Here is a 21,175-nt window from a genome sequence, read left to right on the forward strand (position 1 = left end):
AAAATAGAACTACCTTACGATCCAGTAATTGCATTACTGGGAATTTACCCAAAGAATATGAAAACACTGGGGCGCCTGGGTGGCTCAGCTGGTTAAGCGTCTGCCTTTGGCTCAAGTCAGGATCCCAGGGTCCTGGGATCGAGCCCCGCGTCAGGCTCCCTCCTCGGTGGGGAGCCTGCTTCTCCCTATGCCTGTTGTTCCTCCTGCATGTGCTCTCTCTCTCTCTCAAATAAATAAATATTAAAAAATAATAATTAAAAAAAATTTTTTTAAAGAATATGAAAACACTAATTTGAAGGGATATATGCACCCTATGTTTATTACAGCATAATTTACAATAGCCAAATTATGGAAGCAGACCAAGTGTCCATCCATAGATGAATGGATAAAGAAGTTGTAGCATATATATACATAACGGAATATTTTTCAGCCATAACAAAGAATGAAATCTTGCCATTTGCAAGAACATGGATGGATCTAGAGTATAATGCTAAGCAAAATAAGCCAGTCAGAGAAAGACAAATACCATATGATTTCACTCATATGTGGAATTTAAGAAACAAAACAAATGAGCAAAGGAAAAAAACAGAAAGAGAGAGAAACCAAAAAACAGACTCCTAACAATAGAGAACAAACTGATAGTTATCAGAGGGGAGGTTGGGGAGGAACGGGTTAAATAGGGGATGGGGATTAGGAGTGTATTTATCATAATGGGCACTGAGTAATGTATAGAATTGCTGTATCACTACAATGTACAACTGGAATTAACACTGTATGTTAGCCATACTGGAATTAAAACAAAATTAAAAAACTGTAACTACAATAATTTATTAATGAATAGACAATAAAAACAGGTAAACTGTTATATCAAAAACTTACAAGGAGGAGAATAAAAGGGTAGAGTTTTAGTAAGCGAAGTTGTTATCAGTGGGGAAAAAAGACTGTTATATCTCTAGGTTGTCTTATGTAAGTCTCATGGTAATCACAAAGCAAAAACCTACAGAAAAATAAAGAGGAAGGAATCAAAGCATATAACTACAGAAAATCAATTCACAAAATAAGGCAACAAAGGGCAGAAAGCAATAAGGGAACTATGTAACAGCCAGAAAACAATTAAGATGGCATTAGTAAGTCCTCAACTATCAATAATTACTCTAAATGTAAATGGATTAAATTCTGCAATTAAAAGGCACACAGTGGCTGGATGGATAAAAAACAAGACCTGACTATATGCTTGCTAGCTACAACAGATTCACTTCAGCTTTAAGGACATGCATATGCTCAAAGTGACAGTATGGAAAAAGATATTCCATGCAAGGGAAACCAAAAGAGAGCAGGGGTAGCTACACTCAGACAAAACAGACTTTAAGATAAAAACTGTAACAAAAGACATGGGGCGCCTGGGTGGCCCAGTCAGTTAAGAGGCTGCCTTTGGCTCAGGTCATAATCCCAGGGTCCTGGGATCGAGCCCCACATCAGGCTCCCTGCTTAGCAGGGAACCTGCTTCTCCCTCTCCCTCTGCCTGTTGCTCCCCCTGCATGTGCTCTCTCTCTCTGTCAAGTAAAAAAACAAAAAACTGTAACAAAAGATAAAGAAGATCGGGGCGCCTGGGTGGCTCAGTTGGTTAAGCGACTGCCTTCGGCTCAGGTCATGATCCTGGAGTCCCGGGATCGAGTCCCGCATCGGGCTCCCTGCTCGTCGGGGAGTCTGCTCCTCCCTCTGACCCTCCCCCCTCTCATGTGCTCTCTGTCTCTCTCATTCTGTCTCAAATAAATAAATAAAATCTTAAAAAAAAAAAAAGACAAAGAAGATCATTATGTAATAACAAAGGCGTAATTCATCAAGAGGATATAATAACTGTAAATATGTATGCACCCAACATCAGAGCACCTAAATATATTCAGAAATACTAACAGATCTGAAGGGAGAAATACACAATACAATTAATAGTAGGAGACTTCAATACCCCACTTTTAACAATGAATAGTAAATCCAGACAGAAAACTAATACAGAAAAGTTGGACTTAAACTATGCTTGAAAATAAATAAATAAATAAATAAATAAATAAATAAATAAATAAATAAATAAAATAAACTACGCCTGACACCAAAAGGCCCTAACAGACATATATAGAATATTCCATCCAACCAAGAGCAGCAGAATACACATTCTCCAGAATAGGTCACATGTCACAAAACAAATCTTAGTAAAAATTTTAAAACTGAGGGCACCTGGGTGGCTCAGTTGGTTAAACAACTGCCTTCGGCTCAGGTCGTGATCCTGGAGTCCCGGGATCGAGTCCCGCATCAGGCTCCCTGCTCGGCAGGGAGTCTGCTTCTCCCTCTGACCCTCCTCCCTCTCATGCTCTCTGTCTCTCATTCTCTCTCTCTCTCAAATAAATAAATAAAATCTTAAAAAAAAAAAATTTAAAACTGAAATCATACAAAGTATCTTCTCTGACCCCAGTGGTATAAAACTAGAAATCAATTAACATGGAGGAAAACTAGAAATTCACAAATATGTGTAAATTAAACAACAGATTCCTGAACAACCAATGGAGCAAAGAAGAAATCAAAAGGTACATTTAAAAATATCTTGAAATAGGGAGCCTGGGTGGCTCAGTCGTTGAGCATCTGCCTTAGGCTCAGGTCATGATCCCAGGGTCCTGGGATCGGGCCCCACATCGGGCTCCCTGCTCGGCAGGAAGCCTGCTTCTTCCTCTCCCACTCCCCCTGCTTGTGTTCCCTCTCTCGCTGTCTCTGTCAAATAAATAAATAAAATCTTTAAAAAAAAAATCTTGAAATAAATGAAAATGGAAACACAATATACCAAAACTTATGGGATGCAGCTAAAGTAGTTCTAAAAGGAAAATTTATAGCAATAAATACCTGTATTAAGAAAAAAAGAGGGGCGCCTGGGTGGCTCAGATGGTTAAGCCTCTGCCTTCGACTTAGGTCATGATCTCCAGGTCCTGGGATCAAGCCCCATGTTGGGCTCTCTGCTCAGTGGGGAGCCTGCTTCTCTCTCTCTCCCTCTGCCTCTCCTCCTGCTTATGTTCTCTCTTTCTCTCTGTATCTCTGTCTCAAATGAATAAGTAAAAAATCTTTTAAAAAAAAAGAAAAAAAGAAAGATGTTGGGGCGCCTGGGTGGCTCAGTCAGTTCAATGTCAGACTCTTGATTTCGGCTCCGGTCATGATCTTGGGGTTGTGGGATGGAGCCTAGCATCAGGATCTGTGCTTAGTGGAGTCTGCTTGAGATTCTCTCTCCCTTTCCCTCTGCCCCACCCCACCCCACGAACATGTTCTCTCTCTCTCTCTAATAAATAATCTTAAAAAAAAAAAAAAAAGAAAAAAGAAAGATCTCAAATAAACAACCTAACTTTATACCTCAAAGAACTAGAAAAAAAGTAAGCCCAAAGTTAGGAAAAGGAAAGAAATAAAAATCAGAGTGGAAATAAATGAATTAGATTAATGAAATGAAGAGCTGGCTTTTTAAAAGATAAAAACTGATAAACCTTCAGCTACACTAACTCAGAAAAAAAGCAAGAGAATTCAAATAAATAAAATCAGAACTAAGAGAGAACATTACAACTACTACCACAGAAACAAAAAGCATCCTGAGAGACTACTATGAACAATTATATGCCAACAAATTGGAAAACCTAGAAGAAACGGATAAATTCCTAGATATACACAATCCACCAAGACTGAATCAGGAAGAAAAAGAAAATCTTAATAAAACAATAACAAGTAAGGATATTGAATCAGTAATCAAAAACCTCCCAACACAGAAAAGCTGAGAACAAGTAGTTTCCTTGGTGAATTCTAAATATTTAAAAGGATTAACACCAAACCTCCTCCAACTGTTCCCCAAAAATAGAAGAGAAGGGAATACTTCCAAACTTGTATTCATGAATCCAGCATTACCCTGATACCAAATACTATGTGACATCATATATATTTGGAATCTAAAAAAGCCAAACTCAGAGAAATAGAGAAGAGAATGGTAATTCCAAGGGTTGGGGGTGGGGAACTGGAGAATGAGGACATACAGGTCAAGGTGTACAAACTTCCAGTTATAGGATTAACAAGTTCTGGAGATTTAATGTACAGCATGGTGATTACAGCTAATAATAATATATGATATACTTAAAAGTTGCTAAGAAAGTTCATCTTAAATGTTCTCACCACACACACACAAATGGTAATTATGTGACAGGTAATTATATGACAGGTAATTATGCAATGCTATGCTGGTAATCATTTTACAATATATGTTTATCAAATCAACACATTGTACACGTTAACCTTATATAATATTACACAGTTGACCCTTGAACAACACAGGTTTGAGCTGCACAGGTCCAATAAATATAATACAGTAATCTAAATACATTTTCTTTTCTTTATGAGTTTCTTACTAATATTTTCTTTTCTGCAGCTTACTGTATTGTAAAAATACAGTATATAATACATATAACAGAAAATATGTGCTAATCAACTGTTTATGTTATTGGTAAGGCTTCTGGTCAACAGTAAGCTACTAATAGTTATATCCTGGGGAGTCAAAAGTTCTATATGGCTTTTTGACTGCATGGGCATATCGGTGTTCCTCAACTCCGTATTATTCAAGGTCAACTGTTTCCAACTATATCTCAATAATACCAGAGACAAAATCCAAAAAATATACATATATTTCCAAGTAACTTAACTGAATCCTAGAACAAAATTCAAGGCTATTTCTGGTATACCAAAAATATCCAGCACCCAACAAGGTAAAAAACACAATGTCTGGCATCCAATCAAAGATTACCAAGCATATGGGGTGCCTGGGTGGCTCAGGAGGTTGGGCGTCCAACTCTTGGGTTTCAGCTCAGGTCATGGTCTCGGGATCATGGAATTGAGCCTCACACCGGGCTCGGTGCTCAGCAGGGAGTCTGTTCAAGGATTCTCTCTTCTTCTCCCTCTGCCCCTGCCCCCTGCTTGCTCTCACTCTCTCTCCCTTTGAAACAAATAAATAAATCTTTAAAAAAAAAAAAAAAAAGATTGCCAAGCATACAAAGAAGAAACATAACCCATAATGAGACAAATAATCCAGTGAAAACAATCCGGAATTGGCACATATGTTAGAATTAGCAGACAAGAATTAAAACAGTTCATATAAAAGTTTAGAAAATATAAACTAACCTATAGTGTCAGAAAGTAGAACAGTGGTTGTGGGGTAGAGATGAGGTAGAGCCAACAGTGGGATGGAAAGGGAGGACTTAACAAAGGGACATGAGAAAACCTGGAGGTGATGGGTATGTTCAATCCCTTGATTGTGGTGATGGTTTCACATGTATATATGTCAAACCTTAATTTATACACCTTAAGTATGCACACTCTGTTGAATGTCAACTATACCTCAATAAAACTGTTTTTAAAAAAGTTTTGCCTCCGGGGAGTAGAATTAGAGGGTAGAGAGAAAAAAGGGAAAGGCACTGCTTTTTGGTTTTATTACAACTCTTCTATCACTAGCTGGGTTTTTATTTATTTTTTAATGTACTGGATTTTTATACTTTTAACACATCACTTTGATAAAATAAAAATTAATTAAAGAAACTTTTAGGAAAGGGAATAAAACAGTTGGGGATAGTTTCATAGATGTGATAAGATTTGAGCTAGATACTGAAAAGAGAGAAAGGAACCTAAGTCTACTGTCGTATTAAGTACCAAGTACTGGACTTCACTTTATACATGTGCTAACTTGCTTCTCACAACAACCTTGTGAAACACTGCCCCATTAAGCAAACAATAAAGTCAGGCTAAGAGATTATTGTTTTTAAGATTTTATTTATTTATTTGAGAGAGAGAGAGAGCAAGAGAGACAGAGACAAGCACGAGTTGGAGCGAAGGGCAGAGGGAGAAGCAGACCCCCTGCTGAGCAGGGAGCCTGACTCGGGACTCCAGGATCATGACCTGAGCAGAAGGCAGACACACAACCAACTGAGCCACCCAGGCACCCCAGGGAAGAGATTATTTAATTTACCCAAGTTCTCACAGTAAACAAACGGCAGAGCCAAGATTTTATTCCAGGTCTATCTGTCCTTACAGTCAATGTTCTTACCCTTAAATGTACTAGCACAATGCTTGTACAAAGAAGGTCCTTATTAATATTTTAAAAATTATACCAAAGAGGGTGTGCCTAGGCAGCTCAGCCAGTCAGGCGACCAACTCTTGATTTTGGCTAAGATCATGATCTCGGGGTTGTGAGATCGAGTCCTGTGTCCGGCTCAACACTCAGCGCGGGAGTCCGCTTGGAATTCTCTCTCTCCCTCACCCTCTACTCCTTCCCCCAATCATGCTCTCTCTCTAAAATAAATAAATAAAACCTTTTAAAAAAAATTATATCAAAGAGTATTCTATTAAAAATGTTTTAAGTAAATTCCCAATTGCACAAATAGCAAAGTAATTTGCCTAGGTGGAGTGTGAAAACATAAGGTGGGGAACTAGATAGATTGATAGTTATATATCCAAATGACAGTTTTCTATAGCTTTAAGTAAACCTGAGAAAGATGCTGAAACCTGCAGAAGATGCCATTCAGGAGGGCCCTAGGATTCAAACTAATGAAAATCTTTACTGATGGCTGAAATAAAGGAATCGAAATATGCCCAAAGGTACAGATAATATTAAATTCAGCTGAGAAGTCAATACTATGAAAGTCAGAAACACATTTCAAATGACCTGGAGACAGGAGGTAGGAGAGTCTTACAAACTACATAAAACTCAATTAAGGACAATGCAAAGTTTTACAAATTAGAATGAGAAACTGCAAACCACAAATATAGGCTGCTGTGAGAGACAGAATAAGGACAACTATAAGAGAAAGATCCAAAGAGAGAAAGATGACAGTAGACTATTCCTGGGGAAAATCTGAATATACTACCTCAAAGCAAAATTTAGAAGTAAAAATGGAAAGAGATGGGTAGTGGTCATCCTTCTCTCTGCTTTAATTCCGCTTCTCTTTGGAATGTTTACCTATCTATGGAACCCTACTTTAAACAAACATAGAACCTAAGTACTGAGAGAAGAGACTAAAATAAAGGAATCATTCACTTAATTAATGAAACACCATATGAGAACAGCATGAATGCAGTCTTCAAATATCTGAAGGATTGTTAAACTACGGGTGATTGAGGCTTCCAGCAGCTGTAAAATATCAAAATTAAAATCAATGAAGTTACAGAGAAGCAGATTTCTACTCAATATAAGGCAAAACATTCTAAAATTAGAGCTGTCCAAAGAAAGCATAACAAGCTGCCTTATTAGACTATGAACTTTTTTGGACAGGGGCCATATCTTATTCATAATTGTAATGCTTTTCACTTGGTACAATATCAAGGACAGAGCAGGCACTCAGGAAAGTCTGGGGGAATGACTAAATCCATGCATGCATGCTTGATGAAACCAGAGTATAGTAGTTTCTCCCTTATCCTCTGGTATTATCATAAAATTATGTGTTTCTTTCTCTTTTGATTTAACAATGGTTATAGCAGATGGCAGCTTGTTTTGCTAATAAAGTTTACATATAGAAAGAGATGAAAGAACGGATGAATTAAGAAAGAAAAGACAAAGTTTTACAGGATATTAGACATACCCTTTTTTAAACAAAAGTATTAAAAATATCTTAATTTAAAAAAGAAAGTAAAACTGAATATGAAAATGACTAAAAGAGGGGCACCTGGGTGGATCAGTCAGTTAAGCATCTGCCTTCGGCTCAAGTGTCCTGGGATAGAGCCCCACATCAGGCTCCCTGCTCAGTGGGGAGTCTGCTTCTCCCTCTCCTTCTGCCCCTCTACCTCCCCACACCCCCCACCCTGCTCCTCTGCATGGGCTCTCTCTCTCTCTCAGGCTCTCTCAAATAAATAAATAAATAGAATCTTAAAAAAAAAAAAATGACTAAAAGAAATATTAGAGACCTGATTTTTACATGTTTTTTATAGCATCCTTTTTTTTTAAAGATTTTATTTATTTATTTATTTGAGAGAGTGTGTGTGAGCAGGGGAGTGGGGGAGGGCAGGGTGGAGCAGAGGGAGAAGGGCAAGCAGACTCCATGCTGAGTGGGGAGTGTACAGGGGCTTGATCCCATGACTCTGAGATCATGACCTAAGCTAAAATCAAGAGTCAGACGCTTACCCAACTGAGCCACCCAGGCGCCCCTATAGCAAATGCATCCTTGCTGTGAAACATTAAAAAATTCACACTCCAAAATTTCCTCCCACCTCTCTTCCCCTACTTACTTATTTTTATTAGTCATTTCCACATTGTCAAGGCCTATATATTTCACATTGTCAAGGATTTACGTTTAGTTCTGCAGACCACATTTTCCACCCTTGTGGGTTTAATGACAGCTTTATCAAGATATAATTCACATATCATAAAACTTAACCTTTTCATGTATAAAATTCAGTGGTTTCTAACTTACTTACCTATTTGTGCAACCATCATCACTAGTTTTAGAACATTTTCATCAGCCCAAAATGAAACCTCAGACCCATTAGCAGTCACTCCCCATCTCTCCTCCCCACAGTCCCTGGCAACTACTAATCCACTTGCCATGTCTATGGATTCGGCTATTTTGGATATTTCATATAAATGAAATCATATAATATGTAGTCTTTTGTGTCTAGCTTCTCTCACTTAGCATGTTTTCAAGGTTCATCCATTTTGTAGCATGCATGTATCTATAACTTCATTCTTTTTTATTGCCAAATAGTCCACTGAGTGGATATGCCACATCTTATTTATATATTCATCAGTTAAGACATCTGGGTTGTTTTCCACTCTTTGACTATTATAAATAATGTGCTATGAACATTCATAATACAATTTTTTTGTGTAGACGTTTTCAATTCTCTAGGGTATATTCCTAGGACATGAATTCCTGTATTATATGGTACTTCTATGTCCAGCCTTGTTTTTAGCCTCAAATCTCAATTTAAATGGATATTGTGCCTACCACTAGTCTTTTTCCCCATGACCTTTCTTCCCATTTTGCCTTTATGTTTTTTAACCATGATCTACTTGTTTAGATTTCATAATCCATCCTCATGTAGTTTTTCAAGGAGTTATACATATTGTATTCCTTAACATCTTGAGTGTTTGAGAATATTGTGCTCTGCCTTTATTCTCAAAAGATGACTTAGCTATAAACTGTTGGGATCTCTCTTTCCTTCAAAAGTTTGTAAGTATTGTGCTGTTGTCTTCCAGACTGAACGTTACTATGGAGAAGTTTGAAGCTAGCATGAATTTTTCCCTTGTAGAAGACTTGCTTTCTTGACTAGACTCCTGAAGTATTACTGCATTATACCTGAATCTGTGTATTTGGGTAGATAATAGGCCTTGAGATCAGATAATGATGCTGTACCCGCTGTATCTCTCTATACAGCTAAGAAAACATAGTAATAAAGACATTTTTGACTCCTGAGTCAGACTGACAACTTGAATCTTTTACTGAAAGTTATAGTGCTCCACATGTAATTTTCAGTAGCATCAAAACACATCACATACCTAGATACAAATCTAACAAAAGAGGTTTAAGACTAAAACTCCTGACAGGTTTTTTGGGTGCAAATTGAGAAACTGATTCTAAACTTTATATGAAAATTCAAAAGGCTTGGGGCGCCTGGGTGGCTCAGTCGGTTAAGTGGTTGCCTTCGGCTCAGGTCATGATCCCAGGGTCCTGGGATGGAGCCCCGCATCGGGTTCCCTGCTCAGCGGGGAGCCTGCTTCTCCCTCTCCCTCTGCCTGCCTTTCTGCTTACTTGTTCTCTCTCTCTATCTCTCTGTCAAATAAATAAATAAAATCTTTAAAAAAAAAAAAAAAAAAGAAAATTCAAAAGGCCAAGAAGAATCCAGACAATCTCAAATAACAGAGTATTTACACAACTAGATATCAAGGCCTATTTGCAAGGATAGACAAATAGAACAACAGAAAAGACCCCAAGAACCAACTTGTACAGTCACCTGATTTATAACAAACATGGCCCTGCAGTGTAGTATAGAAAAAATGGTCTTTTCAATAAAGGGCACTGGATCAACTAGATACTTACATGGCGGGAAAAAAAATCTGGACCCCAAATTCACATTTTTTTATACAAAAATAAATTCGAGATGTACTGCAGATCTAAACATGAAAGGTAAAACAATATAACTTTTAGAAGAAAACACGGGAAAATATCTTGATGACCTTGGAGTGGCAATGAGTTATTAAAACAGGACACCAAAGGTTTAACTACAAAAGCAAAAAAACTATAAAGTCAAGAAGCTAAGATTATAAAGTCAAGAAGAATAAAAGGTTGTTTTTAAAAAGCTAATTTAAAGAATAATAGATATGAAATTGTAAATAAGGAAATATATAAATATTAGCTAATTTAACTTTACTGAACAAAAAGAATGCACATAAAATGATCACGGACTAAAAATTTCTGCTTAAAAATGGTTTCAGTCGGGGCGCCTGCGGGGCTCAGTTGGTTAAGCATCTGCCTTCAGCTCAGGTCATGATCTCAGGGTCCTGGAATTGAGCCCTGAGTCAGGCTCCCAGTTCAGCAAGGAAACTGCTTCTCCCTCTTTCTTTCCCTCCCCCTACCCACTCGTGCACAAGCGTGTGCACTCTCTCAAATAAATAAAATCTTTTATTTATTTTTTTTTTAAAGATTTCATTTATTTATTTATTGGAGAGCGAGCGAGAGAGAAACAGCGTGAGAGAGGAGAGGGTCAGAGGGAGAAGCAGGCTCCCTGCTGAGCTGGGAGCCCGATGTGGGACTCGATCCCGGGACCCTGGGATCATGACCTGAGCTGAAGGCAGTCGCTTAACCAACTGAGCCACCCAGGCGCCCGAAATAAATAAAATCTTTTAAAGAAATGGTGTAAGTCAAGGACCAAACTCTAAGTAGAAGTAATTTAGCTTTTATTTTCTACCATTCATTTATATTAATGTTTTAAATTATAAGAACAATATAGCCACACTGTAGAAAATACAGAGGAAAAAAAGAAAAAAAATCCATTATTTTACCATCTTAAAATATCCATTTTTATCATTTTGGTGTTTGGGGAACCCTCACCAAACCACAGAGTAATTTGAACAAGAAAAGTTTACTATAAAGAATCATGAAAGAATTGGAGTAATGAGGGATTGGCTAGTAAGAAGTAAGAGAACTCTTCAGAATATAGGAACAGCAAATGTAAGGAATGGCCACTATTGCTAGGTTGGAGATAGAATACGAAAAGAAGAGGTCCCAGCCAGGACTGAGATCTACACCTTTTGGGAGAGGGCAGGACCGCAGCTCACAGAACAGCAGAAAATTTGCTGTAGTGCCACAACTGCAGAGCTTACTGAAAATCATACCCTTAAGAACTTGTTCTTCATATGCCCTCTAGGGAGCCAGAGAAAGCTGATCTCATGGAGGGGGGAGCTACGGGCCAGTAGCTGCTGATTCCCATGCTCTGCAGGAGCTATCACTGTAAAAGCTGACCAAGCTTTAAGATCTGGACACTAGAGGAAGCTTCATGCACTGTCAGAGAGACACTAGATAAGCCACTTGTATTGCAACAGCCAGGCACTGGAGGAGCCACCAAGCCAGCACCCCAGAACCAAGAAAGAAAACCCTTCCCTCTTGCAATGTCTCTCCAGTGCCCTCTACTGGCAAAGTTTAACACTCAGCCAGCTAGCAAAGGAGACCTATTTAAAGGGTCCAGGTCCATTTTCACAGAGCATGCAATGAATCAACCTGGAGCTGATAACTAGCTGAGAAGTTGATAACGAGCACAACTATAACACTATGTTTTCATTAATCATGGCTGGGTATAACTACGGTTGCTGAAGTTTCCCCCAATACCAAAATGAGAAGAATGGATTTTTTAAGATGGCAAAATGGTCTTTTCTCTTTTTTCTATATTTTCTACAATGTAGTTATATTGTTCTTATAGTTTAGAATTAAAATATTAATAATATAAATGAATGATAGAAAATGAAGGCTAAATTACTTCTAATTAGAGTTTACCTGGGTTTGGGATGCTCCCAGAAAATTCAATTAAAAGTTTTTTACCAGAAGTAAAAACTAGAGATTCATTCATATATCACACAGTAAGTACACTAAAACATTCAAGCAAAAAAATATTTTTTTATAGAGGGAATCCTCCTTGAATATAGACTTAAGGAATTTTTTTAAATCTGAAAACTACAGTATTTTCATACCCCCAAACACAATTTCTTTGTATTCTCCCACCAAATAAAAATTACAGACGTTAACAACATTCCCATAATTTAGAGATTTCTTAATAAGTAAAAGCAAATTTTGGTAAATGAAAAGAAAACTCTAATATCAAAAGTAAAGGAAAGAAAGTCAGGGGGAAAAGGCAATATGCAAAGGTAAATTTGAAACAACTCTCAACGGATAACAGTAGGAGGATGTTTGCCTCAGCATGAGAGTAGGTGGAGCCAGTGCACTCAGCAGTCTTACGGGTTCTGAATTTTGCTGGATACAAGAAAGCCCTGGGGCAACTGGGTAGACATTGAGAGCTCAATTATATTTTCAAGAGTATAACCACCACCCAGAATGGAAGATAAAAAAAATGGAAGCATTAAAACCTGGTGAAGCTGAAAAAATGATAGGTATTACTTCATTGCCACTGTGAGGAGCCCTCCGGCACAGTCAGCAAATGATCTCCGTGAGAGCAGTAAACTGGTTTGAGCTTGAAAGCAACCCGACACTTTCCCCAAAGCAAGTTCATTTTGTCAAATATTTTACTGCTTATACAAATGTTCAAATAATGTTAAAGACTCCCAGAACTTCAGAGACTTTGGAGCTGAAAGAAGACAGGCAGATCATCTAATTTAATCTCCTCAATTTATATCAGGCAACATTTTATTCCTACCACTTTCTAGTTGTGTTAACTTGGGAAACTTATTTATGCCTAAGTCTTAGTTTCCTGGGACTCCTGGCTGGCTCAGTTGGTTAAGCGTCTGCCTTCAGCTCAGGTCATGATCCCAGGGTCCTGGGATCAAGCCCACATGCAGCTCCTTGCTCAGCAGGGAGCCTGTTTCTCCCTCTGCCTGCAGCTCCTCCTGCTTGTGCTCTCTAACAAGTAAATAAATAAGATCTTAAAAAAAAAAAAAAGACTTAGTTTCCTGACCTGTAAAATGAGGGGGGGACCCCAAAATATTGAAATTTTTTAAAGAAGTATGATGAAAACAATAAATATGACCCAGAAAGATCATTTCTGATATGACAAAGATCCACTGAACATTATACAGGAATTTCCACAATCTTGCTATGTTAAGAATTAGGTGCTGGAATTTAAGAAACAGAACAGATGAACATAGGGAAAGGAAGGGAGGGAAAAATAAAATAAAATTAAATCAGAGAGGAAGACAAACCGTAGCAGACTCTTAACTACGGGAAACAAACTGAGGGTTGCTGGAGAGGAGGTGGGGAGGGGCATGGGGTATCAGGTGATGGGCATTAAGGAGGGGACTTGATGTAATGAGCATTGGGTGTTATATGCAACTGATGAATCACTAAACTCTACCTATGAAACTAATAATACACTATATGTTAATTAATGGATATAAAATAAAAATAAAATAAAATAAAAATTAAGTGCTGCCTGGGAATTGTCTTGGTACTTAGATCAGCTCAGAACAGTTGTCAGAAGGGAGAAAGTTTGCCTTCCAATTAAAACAATAATAAAGAAAAACAAAGAAAATTGTAGTATAAGCTATTTCACCCAGAGTTTTAAAAAATCACACAAATGCATATTACAGTATTAGGTACTCCTTAGTAGCTTTTAAGACAGATATCAGAATAAAAACAGGAAACCAATACAGGTATGTCTTACTTTAAAGAATTTTAAGTACAAATTCAGTTCAATTTGACAAACATTTATTAAGTATTTCCTATGGGTAAGTCACTTAGATGGGAGATGAGAAGAAAGGTTTAGCAGGTGAATAACCCTGGTTCCTGTTCTAAGAAAATATATATACAATTTAGTAGGAAAGAGAGACAGGTAACCAACTAGCAAGGGAGAATGGCAGGACCAACGAGCACCCAACAACATACTCAGGGGAAGGGAGGGAACCCAAGAAGAGATTCAGTAAGGAGCTAGCACTGGAGCTATGCCTTGGAAGAAGGAAAGATAAGAAGTATTTATATATTTATTTATACTAATACAAGAGTCATTCTATTTTCTTTAGAGTACATATAATAGCTTCAAAAAATTATTTAATTTATGAAAACTGGTTTTACATTATTTTTGAAACATACATTCTATTTTCACTTTACTGCATGTATGTTATAATAAAAATAAAACTTAAAACCATTTATTATAAAATAATAAAAATGAAAATGTTCATATTAAGTTCAAGAGGAAGTACATTTTAGGTTTGGGAAGAAAGGCCAAGTACATAGTGGTCTCTTAAAGAGGTAACAGAAGACCTTGGGAGCTCCACATTAGTTACGGCTCAGGTAAACTATAGTCCATTAAGATGGAAGTCACAGGGAAAGGGACAGACTCATAGCAAAAAAAGAATATTATCTTTATATAATGCTGCTTTGAAGAAGGCTCAAAGATGAGAGCTAAACAGTGAGAATAAACAATTAACAGAAAAGAATGATACAGAAGACATGAATTAGAAGAACAAGGGAAATAAGATGGTCCTGATCTCCCTGGAGAAATACTTAGTGAAATGAAGATTCCAGATTTATCCACAGGTCAAAACAGGGGAAGTTTCCAAACCATATTCAGGATAAAGAGGCATTTTGAAATAACAAAATCAGAAAATGATTATTTTGATAATCCCTACTTCCTCTCCATTTTCATTGAAACTTTCTTTTCAGGGCCCAACTCAGTAAGTTTGGCTTAGTCACCCTACTGAAAATGATCACTCCCTCTTCTTATAGCACTGACTGTTCTAACCCCTCATCTGGCACTTAGTACAGATTGCCCTACACAGATAGCTCTCTTTTCACTAAATCAAAATGTAAGTATTTACATCTATCATCTTACGTTAAATTTCTTAAGAGCAGCAGCTTTACATTTATTCACTCATTCAAAAACAAGTCTTTACTGAATGTCTACTATGAAAAGCACTATAATGGAATACAAAGGAAAACCAGACAGACTCTGCCCTCATGCAAATTAAACTAGCGCCAAATTTACACAATAGTAAAGATATTCAAAAACTAACAGACATTATTTTAGAAGCAATTCAATTATGATGTAATGGAGTAATTCTTTACTCACAAATTAATCTCATGTATCAGATTTATCCTTTACTCAAAACTAGTCTCACTGTAATTTTTCACTCACTCTTCATTTACTTAGAGCTGAAATGCATCAGTTAAAAATCATGACTATACCAGAAGGAAATATCAACAAAACTAAAAGGCAGCCTATGGAATGAGAGAAGATATTTGCAAATGACATATCTGATAAAGGGTTAGTATCCAAAATCCATAAAGAACTTATCAAACTCAACACCCAAAGAACAAATAATCCAGTTAAGAAATGAGCCAAAGACATGAATAGAACTCTTCCAAAGACGACATATAGATGGCTAACAGGCACATGAAAAGATGCTCAATATCACTCATCATCAGGAAAATACAAGTCAAAAACCACGATGAGATACCACCTCACACCTGTCAGAATGGCTAAAATTAACAACACAGGAAACAGATGTTGGTGGGGATGCAGAGAAAGGGGAATTCTCTTACACTGTTGGTGGGAATGCAAACTAGTGTAGCCGTTCTGGGAAACAACACGGAGTTTCCGCAAAAAGTTAAATAGAACTACCCTATGATCCAGTAATTGCACTACTAGGTATTTACCCAAAGCATACAAAAATACTAACTTGAAAGGATACGTGCGCCCTGATGTTTATAGCATTATCAACAATAGCTAAATTATGAGAAGAGCCCAGGTGTCCACAAAAGCCAAATTATGGAAAGAGCCCGAGTGTCCACAGATAGAAATGGATAAAGAAGGTGTGGTGTGTGTGTGTGTATATATATAGACTAAGCCACCCAGGTGCTCCGAGCACCAGGTATTTGTAAGTATTGAATCACTAAATTCTACAACTGAAACTAATATTACACTGTATGTTAACGAACTGGAATTTAAATATAAACTCGGCGGGGGGGGGGGGGGCGCGGCGCGCCTGGGTGGCTCAGTCGGTTAGTGTCAGCCTTTGGCTCAGGTCATGATCTCAGGGTCCACGTCAGGGTCTCTGCTCAGTGGGGAGTCGGCTTCTCCCTCTCACTCTCCCTCTGTGCTTTCCTTCTCTCTCTCTCTCAAATAAATGAATAAAATCTTTAAAAATTAAAATTAAAAAATAAAAACTTGGAAGAAAGGGGTGCCTGAGTGGCTTAGTAGGTTAAGCGTCCAACTCTTAATTTTGGCTCAGGTCAGGATCTCAGGGTCATGAGATTGAGCCCTGCATCAGGCTCTGCAGTCAGCGGGCAGTCTGCTTTTCTCTCCCTCAGCCCCTCCCCCTCCATGCTCTCCTTCTCTTTTTCTCTCTCTCAAAATAAATAAATCTTTGGGGCGCCTGGGTGACTCAGTTGGTTAAGCGACTGCCTTCGGCTCAGGTCATGATCCTGGAGTCCCGGGATCGAGTCCCATATCGGGCTCCTTGCTCAGCAGGGGGTCTGCTTCTCCCTCTGACCCTCCCCCCTTTCATGTGCTCTCTCTCTCTCATTGTCTCTCTCAAATAAATAAATAAAATCTTTAAAATAAATAAATAAATAAATAAATAAATAAATAAATAAATAAATAAATCTTTAAAAGAAAAAAACCAACAACAACATAGGGGCAACTGGGTGGGCTCAGTCGGTTAAGCATCTGCCTTCGGCTCAGGTCATGATCCCAGGGCCCTAGGATCAAACCCCAAGCCAGGCTCCCTCTGTCCCTCCCCGTTCATGCACACGCCCTCGCCCTCGCCCTCTCTCCCTCTCTCTCTCCCTCTCTAATAAATAAATAAAATCTTTAAAAATCAATCAATAAAAACTTGGAAGAAAAAACCAATTAGCTAAATAACACAGGTTTCACAATAAATTATTTGACATAGTGTCTACTGAGTTGTAATCTACAGAAGACTTCTAAGTGCAGAAACAATAACCATGAAACAATACAAAAGTTGCTAGACAGGGTATATTGGTATTTCTCCTAAGAACAGGTTCCTGGCCCAATCTGTCATAAAGAATGTTTATTTCCTGAATTTGTACCTCAAAATATATCACCATGGGTAGGGGAGGGTATCTTTAAAGTGGCTGGAGAAGCTTTAAATAACTGGGATATTAAACTGGCTATGTAACATCCCAGTTATTTACTGATACTACAATGATCCATTCCTCCTGTAGGAACAGTTGACAAAAACAGAGAAAACTGAAATTCATTAAATATCTATTTTGTGCCAGACACTATACAATGACCTTTAATTACAGAAACTGTATAATCCAGAAAAAATAATGTAACAAATACACCCCCCACCTACAATTGATCATTATTTACATTTTGCCACGTCTGCATCAAGCTTTTTATTATAATAAAGTAAATGAACTAGGGTGCCTGGGTGGCTCAGTTGGTTGAGCGACTGCCTTCAGCTCAGGTCATGGTCCCAGGGTCCTGGGATCGAGTCCCGCATCGGGCTCCCTGCTCTGCGGGGAGCCTGCTTCTCTCTCTCTCCCACTCCCCCTGCTGTGTTCCCTCTCTCGCTGTGTCTCTCTCTGTCAAATAAATAAATAAAATCTTTAAAAAAAAAAAAAAAGTAAATGAACTATTACTGATATAATCAAAGTCAACCATCTCTCCAGTCCAATCCCCCTTCACACATTTCCAGAGGTAATGGCTAGTGTTAATTTGGATGCATAATTGTAATTCATTTAAAAATTATTTTACATATATGTATGTCCATAAACATAGTTTTATTTTGTGCTTTTTATTTTTATCTAAATAGGATAACTCTAGGGCGCCTGGGTGGCTCAGTTGGTTAAGCAACTGCCTTCGGCTCAGGTCATGATCCCGGAGTCCCGGGATCGAGTCCCGCATCGGGCTCCCGGCTCAGCGGGGAGCCTGCTTCTCCCTCTGACCCTATCCCCTCTCATGCTGCTTCTCTCTGTCAAATAAATAAATAAACAAAATCTTTAAAAAATAAATAAACAGGATAACTCTATCACTCCACAAAGTTTTTATCAATAAAAATTACAGTTGAGAGATCCAGTAGATAATTACAATAGTTCATTCCTTTCAACTGCTGTACAGTATGCTATCATAGGAATATACCAAATTTTATTTATCTATTCCCATATCACTGGACATTCTAGGTTGTTTCTATGGGTTTTTTTTATTATTAAACAATACTTCAGCGAACATCTTTATGTACATTTATACAAGTATCTTGCTTACTGCTTTATATGCATATAAAATAGACTTCTGGGACGCCTGGGTGGCTCAGTTGGTTAAGCAGCTACCTTCAGCTCAGGTCATGATCCCAGGGTCCTGGGATCGAGTCCCACACATCAGGCTCTTTGCTCAGTGGGGAGCCTGTTTCTCCCTCTGCCTGCCTCTCCCCCTGCTTGTGCTCTCTCTGTGTCTCTCTCTCTGACAAATAAATAAAATCTTAAAAACAAAAAACAAAAAAACCAAAAAACCAGACTTCCTAGTTGGGGAAGAAGAAAAGGAAAAGAGGAAAGAGATGGAAAGGAGTCCTGAGCTATCACAAGAGGCAGAAGGGCAATGAGCAAGGGGTGGGAATGTTCACTAGAATTCCCTTACATTCATCCTCACTATCACTGCCATATTTCAGGCCCTCTTAACTTGTATGAGGTTTAAAAAAAAAAAAAAGGTAAAGTAAGTGAAAAGTAAAAGAACATAGGTTCCATGAATTACTTCACATGACGGGGGTGAACAAAAATTTTTTCACTTTTGATAGAGAAATGTAGGCTTGATGTATTTTTTTTTAATTTAAAGTAAGCTCTTATAGAATAAAAATAGTTTATCTTCTAAATGACTTTTTAAAGAATGGAAGTATTCATTACCTTCATTGAGAAAATCAGGCCACAAAATATTACACAAGGCATAGTCATATATTTTTATTTTTAAAATATGTGTGTATGCAGAGAAAAAAAGAGAGAGAAGACAGTATGGAGGATGTACAGCAAACAATTAACTGCTCCTAAGAAACGGTCCATGAGGTCACAGGGGTGGATGACACAGGAGTTGGGGAGCACGGAATCTAAGCCACCGCCTATGCAGATCAATAGTGCCTCATGGGCTTGCTTGGGCCAGGTCTGATTTTTACATTTCATTTTGTAATGTAATGCTGAGCAGAGTGATTACTGGTGCTTTTCATTTTCTTTTTCTGCTTCTTTGTATTTTCTACATTTCCTTTCACAACATTTTGAAGAGCTGAACTGTTTAAGTACTTCCCCCAGTCTAAACTATATACTTCATGAAGATTTTACCAGTTTCTCCCAGGCTTAGCACTGTGCCTGGCATACTGAAAGTAACCAGTCAATATTTGCTGACTGATTCAAAATTTTCCACAATAAGAAAGTAATTACTCTCTAATAAGAAAAACAAGAGAAGTGGTTTCCACAAAGGAAATCCATATGAATTTTATGAACATATGAACATAATTTTAATATCAATTAAAAAAATACCACATACCATAATGGAAGTTCATAGAAAATGGTATCAATTCATTAACCCTTGGCGTGGTACAATTGATAAAAACTTCACAGAAGAGATGGTATTTCAGTGTGCCTTAAAGGGTAAATAGGAGTTAAACAAGTGCAGAGAACAATATTCGAGGCAGAGATAGCATACGAATGTACAAAGCAAGAAAGAACATGGTGTGCCTAGGAAACCATGAGAAGTAACTTTTATTAAGTCTAGGAGGCAAGTTGTATTGGGAGGTACATACAGCTACTCTGATAAAGTGGAACAAATATAAACATGGACAACATGTCTATGCTCTCCCTACCAAACTGCACAAAGTCTGAACTCTACTCCAGAGAGAGCAAATGGGGAGCAAATGATGCAGAGGAATGATAAAGAGACAAATAACCTTAAGATATTTGAGAGACTGGATATGGTAGAAAGGAGACAAATAGGATATGATTGCAATAATCCAAATAAGTGATGATAAGGACTGAACTAAGATGGCTGTGAGATGGGAGAGAGGGAAGAGAAGCCATGAATGACTAAGAGAGTTTTCTATGATGAAAGAATATATTCTCAATTGGTTACACAAAAGGCAACCAAAAGCATGCAAATACATAACTTTGCTGAAAAACTAATAAAATGTCAAAAGTGTTAAGAAAGTTACTCACTTTCTTTCCATAGAAGGAGGAAATAACTCTAAATATGCAGGACCATCATCATAAATATTCCCGAAACAGATTTTTCATTATAATTAAATAAGGTGCTTAGCATGGTGGTTGACACATAGTAAGTGCCAATAAATATGACCTGTTATGTTAATATTGTTTTTAACGTTGACAAAAAAGGCCACAAAAGGAAGTAATTTTTCCCTAGAAATCTGTATATTCTTTAACAAGTAGTGGTTCCTCCTTGAAACACTTTTATTAAAATTTTAAATTTTTAATTGAAATATAGTCAACATGTTAGTTTCAAGTGTACAACAGTGATTCAACAATTTTATACATTACTAAATGCTTCCCATGCTAAGTGTATTACAGTATTATTAACTGTATTCCCTATGCTGTATGCCTCCTTAAAATCTTTTCATGAGTTCTCAGAATTTAAATCTTCCCTGTTGCCTATGGCATAAATAATTTCATCAGATCTAATTGCTGAAAAAGTCATTAAATAAAAGAGGAAGCACATAAACTACTCAGCAGTGGTAGGGAGGTCACCAATGAGGATTTTAAACATGTCTGTGCAAAGTAGGGCCCATTATCTGAAACAAATTCTATCTTCTTACTTCCTGCCAAAATACTGAATACTTTCTTGGCTGTCGGCTCCGAACCCCAACAACACACTCCAAAACACATGACTAAGACTGACACTTGTCAAGTTTTGGTATACTATCAAAGAAGAACACCCAAAATTATCTAGAAAGGCTATTATTAAAACAGTCCTCCCTGGGGCGCCTGGGTGGCTCAGTCGTTAA

At 37.7% G+C, this 21,175-nt stretch overlaps 1 protein-coding gene across 6 annotated transcripts in view; it reads right to left on the reverse strand.

Moving 5' to 3' along the window:
• Window positions 1-21,175, reverse strand: part of ACER3 (alkaline ceramidase 3) — a 163,800-nt gene that overhangs the window by 117,560 nt on the left and 25,065 nt on the right. The window contains exon 1 of one of the 6 annotated variants that reach the window (XM_064576888.1): window positions 4,814-4,953. The exons of the other annotated variants lie outside the window; for them this stretch is intronic. Coding sequence (XP_064432958.1) covers window positions 4,814-4,820 — 7 coding nt within the window. The 5' untranslated portion in view covers window positions 4,821-4,953. Of the gene's footprint in view, window positions 1-4,813; window positions 4,954-21,175 lie in introns of those variants that run through there. 6 annotated transcript variants of the gene reach the window in all.

The sequence above is a fragment of the Mirounga angustirostris genome, unplaced genomic scaffold (genome assembly GCF_029215605.1).
Source record: "Mirounga angustirostris isolate CCGP_5_RB_7025 unplaced genomic scaffold, mMirAng1.0.hap1 SCAF_13, whole genome shotgun sequence".
Lineage (NCBI taxonomy): Eukaryota > Metazoa > Chordata > Mammalia > Carnivora > Phocidae > Mirounga > Mirounga angustirostris.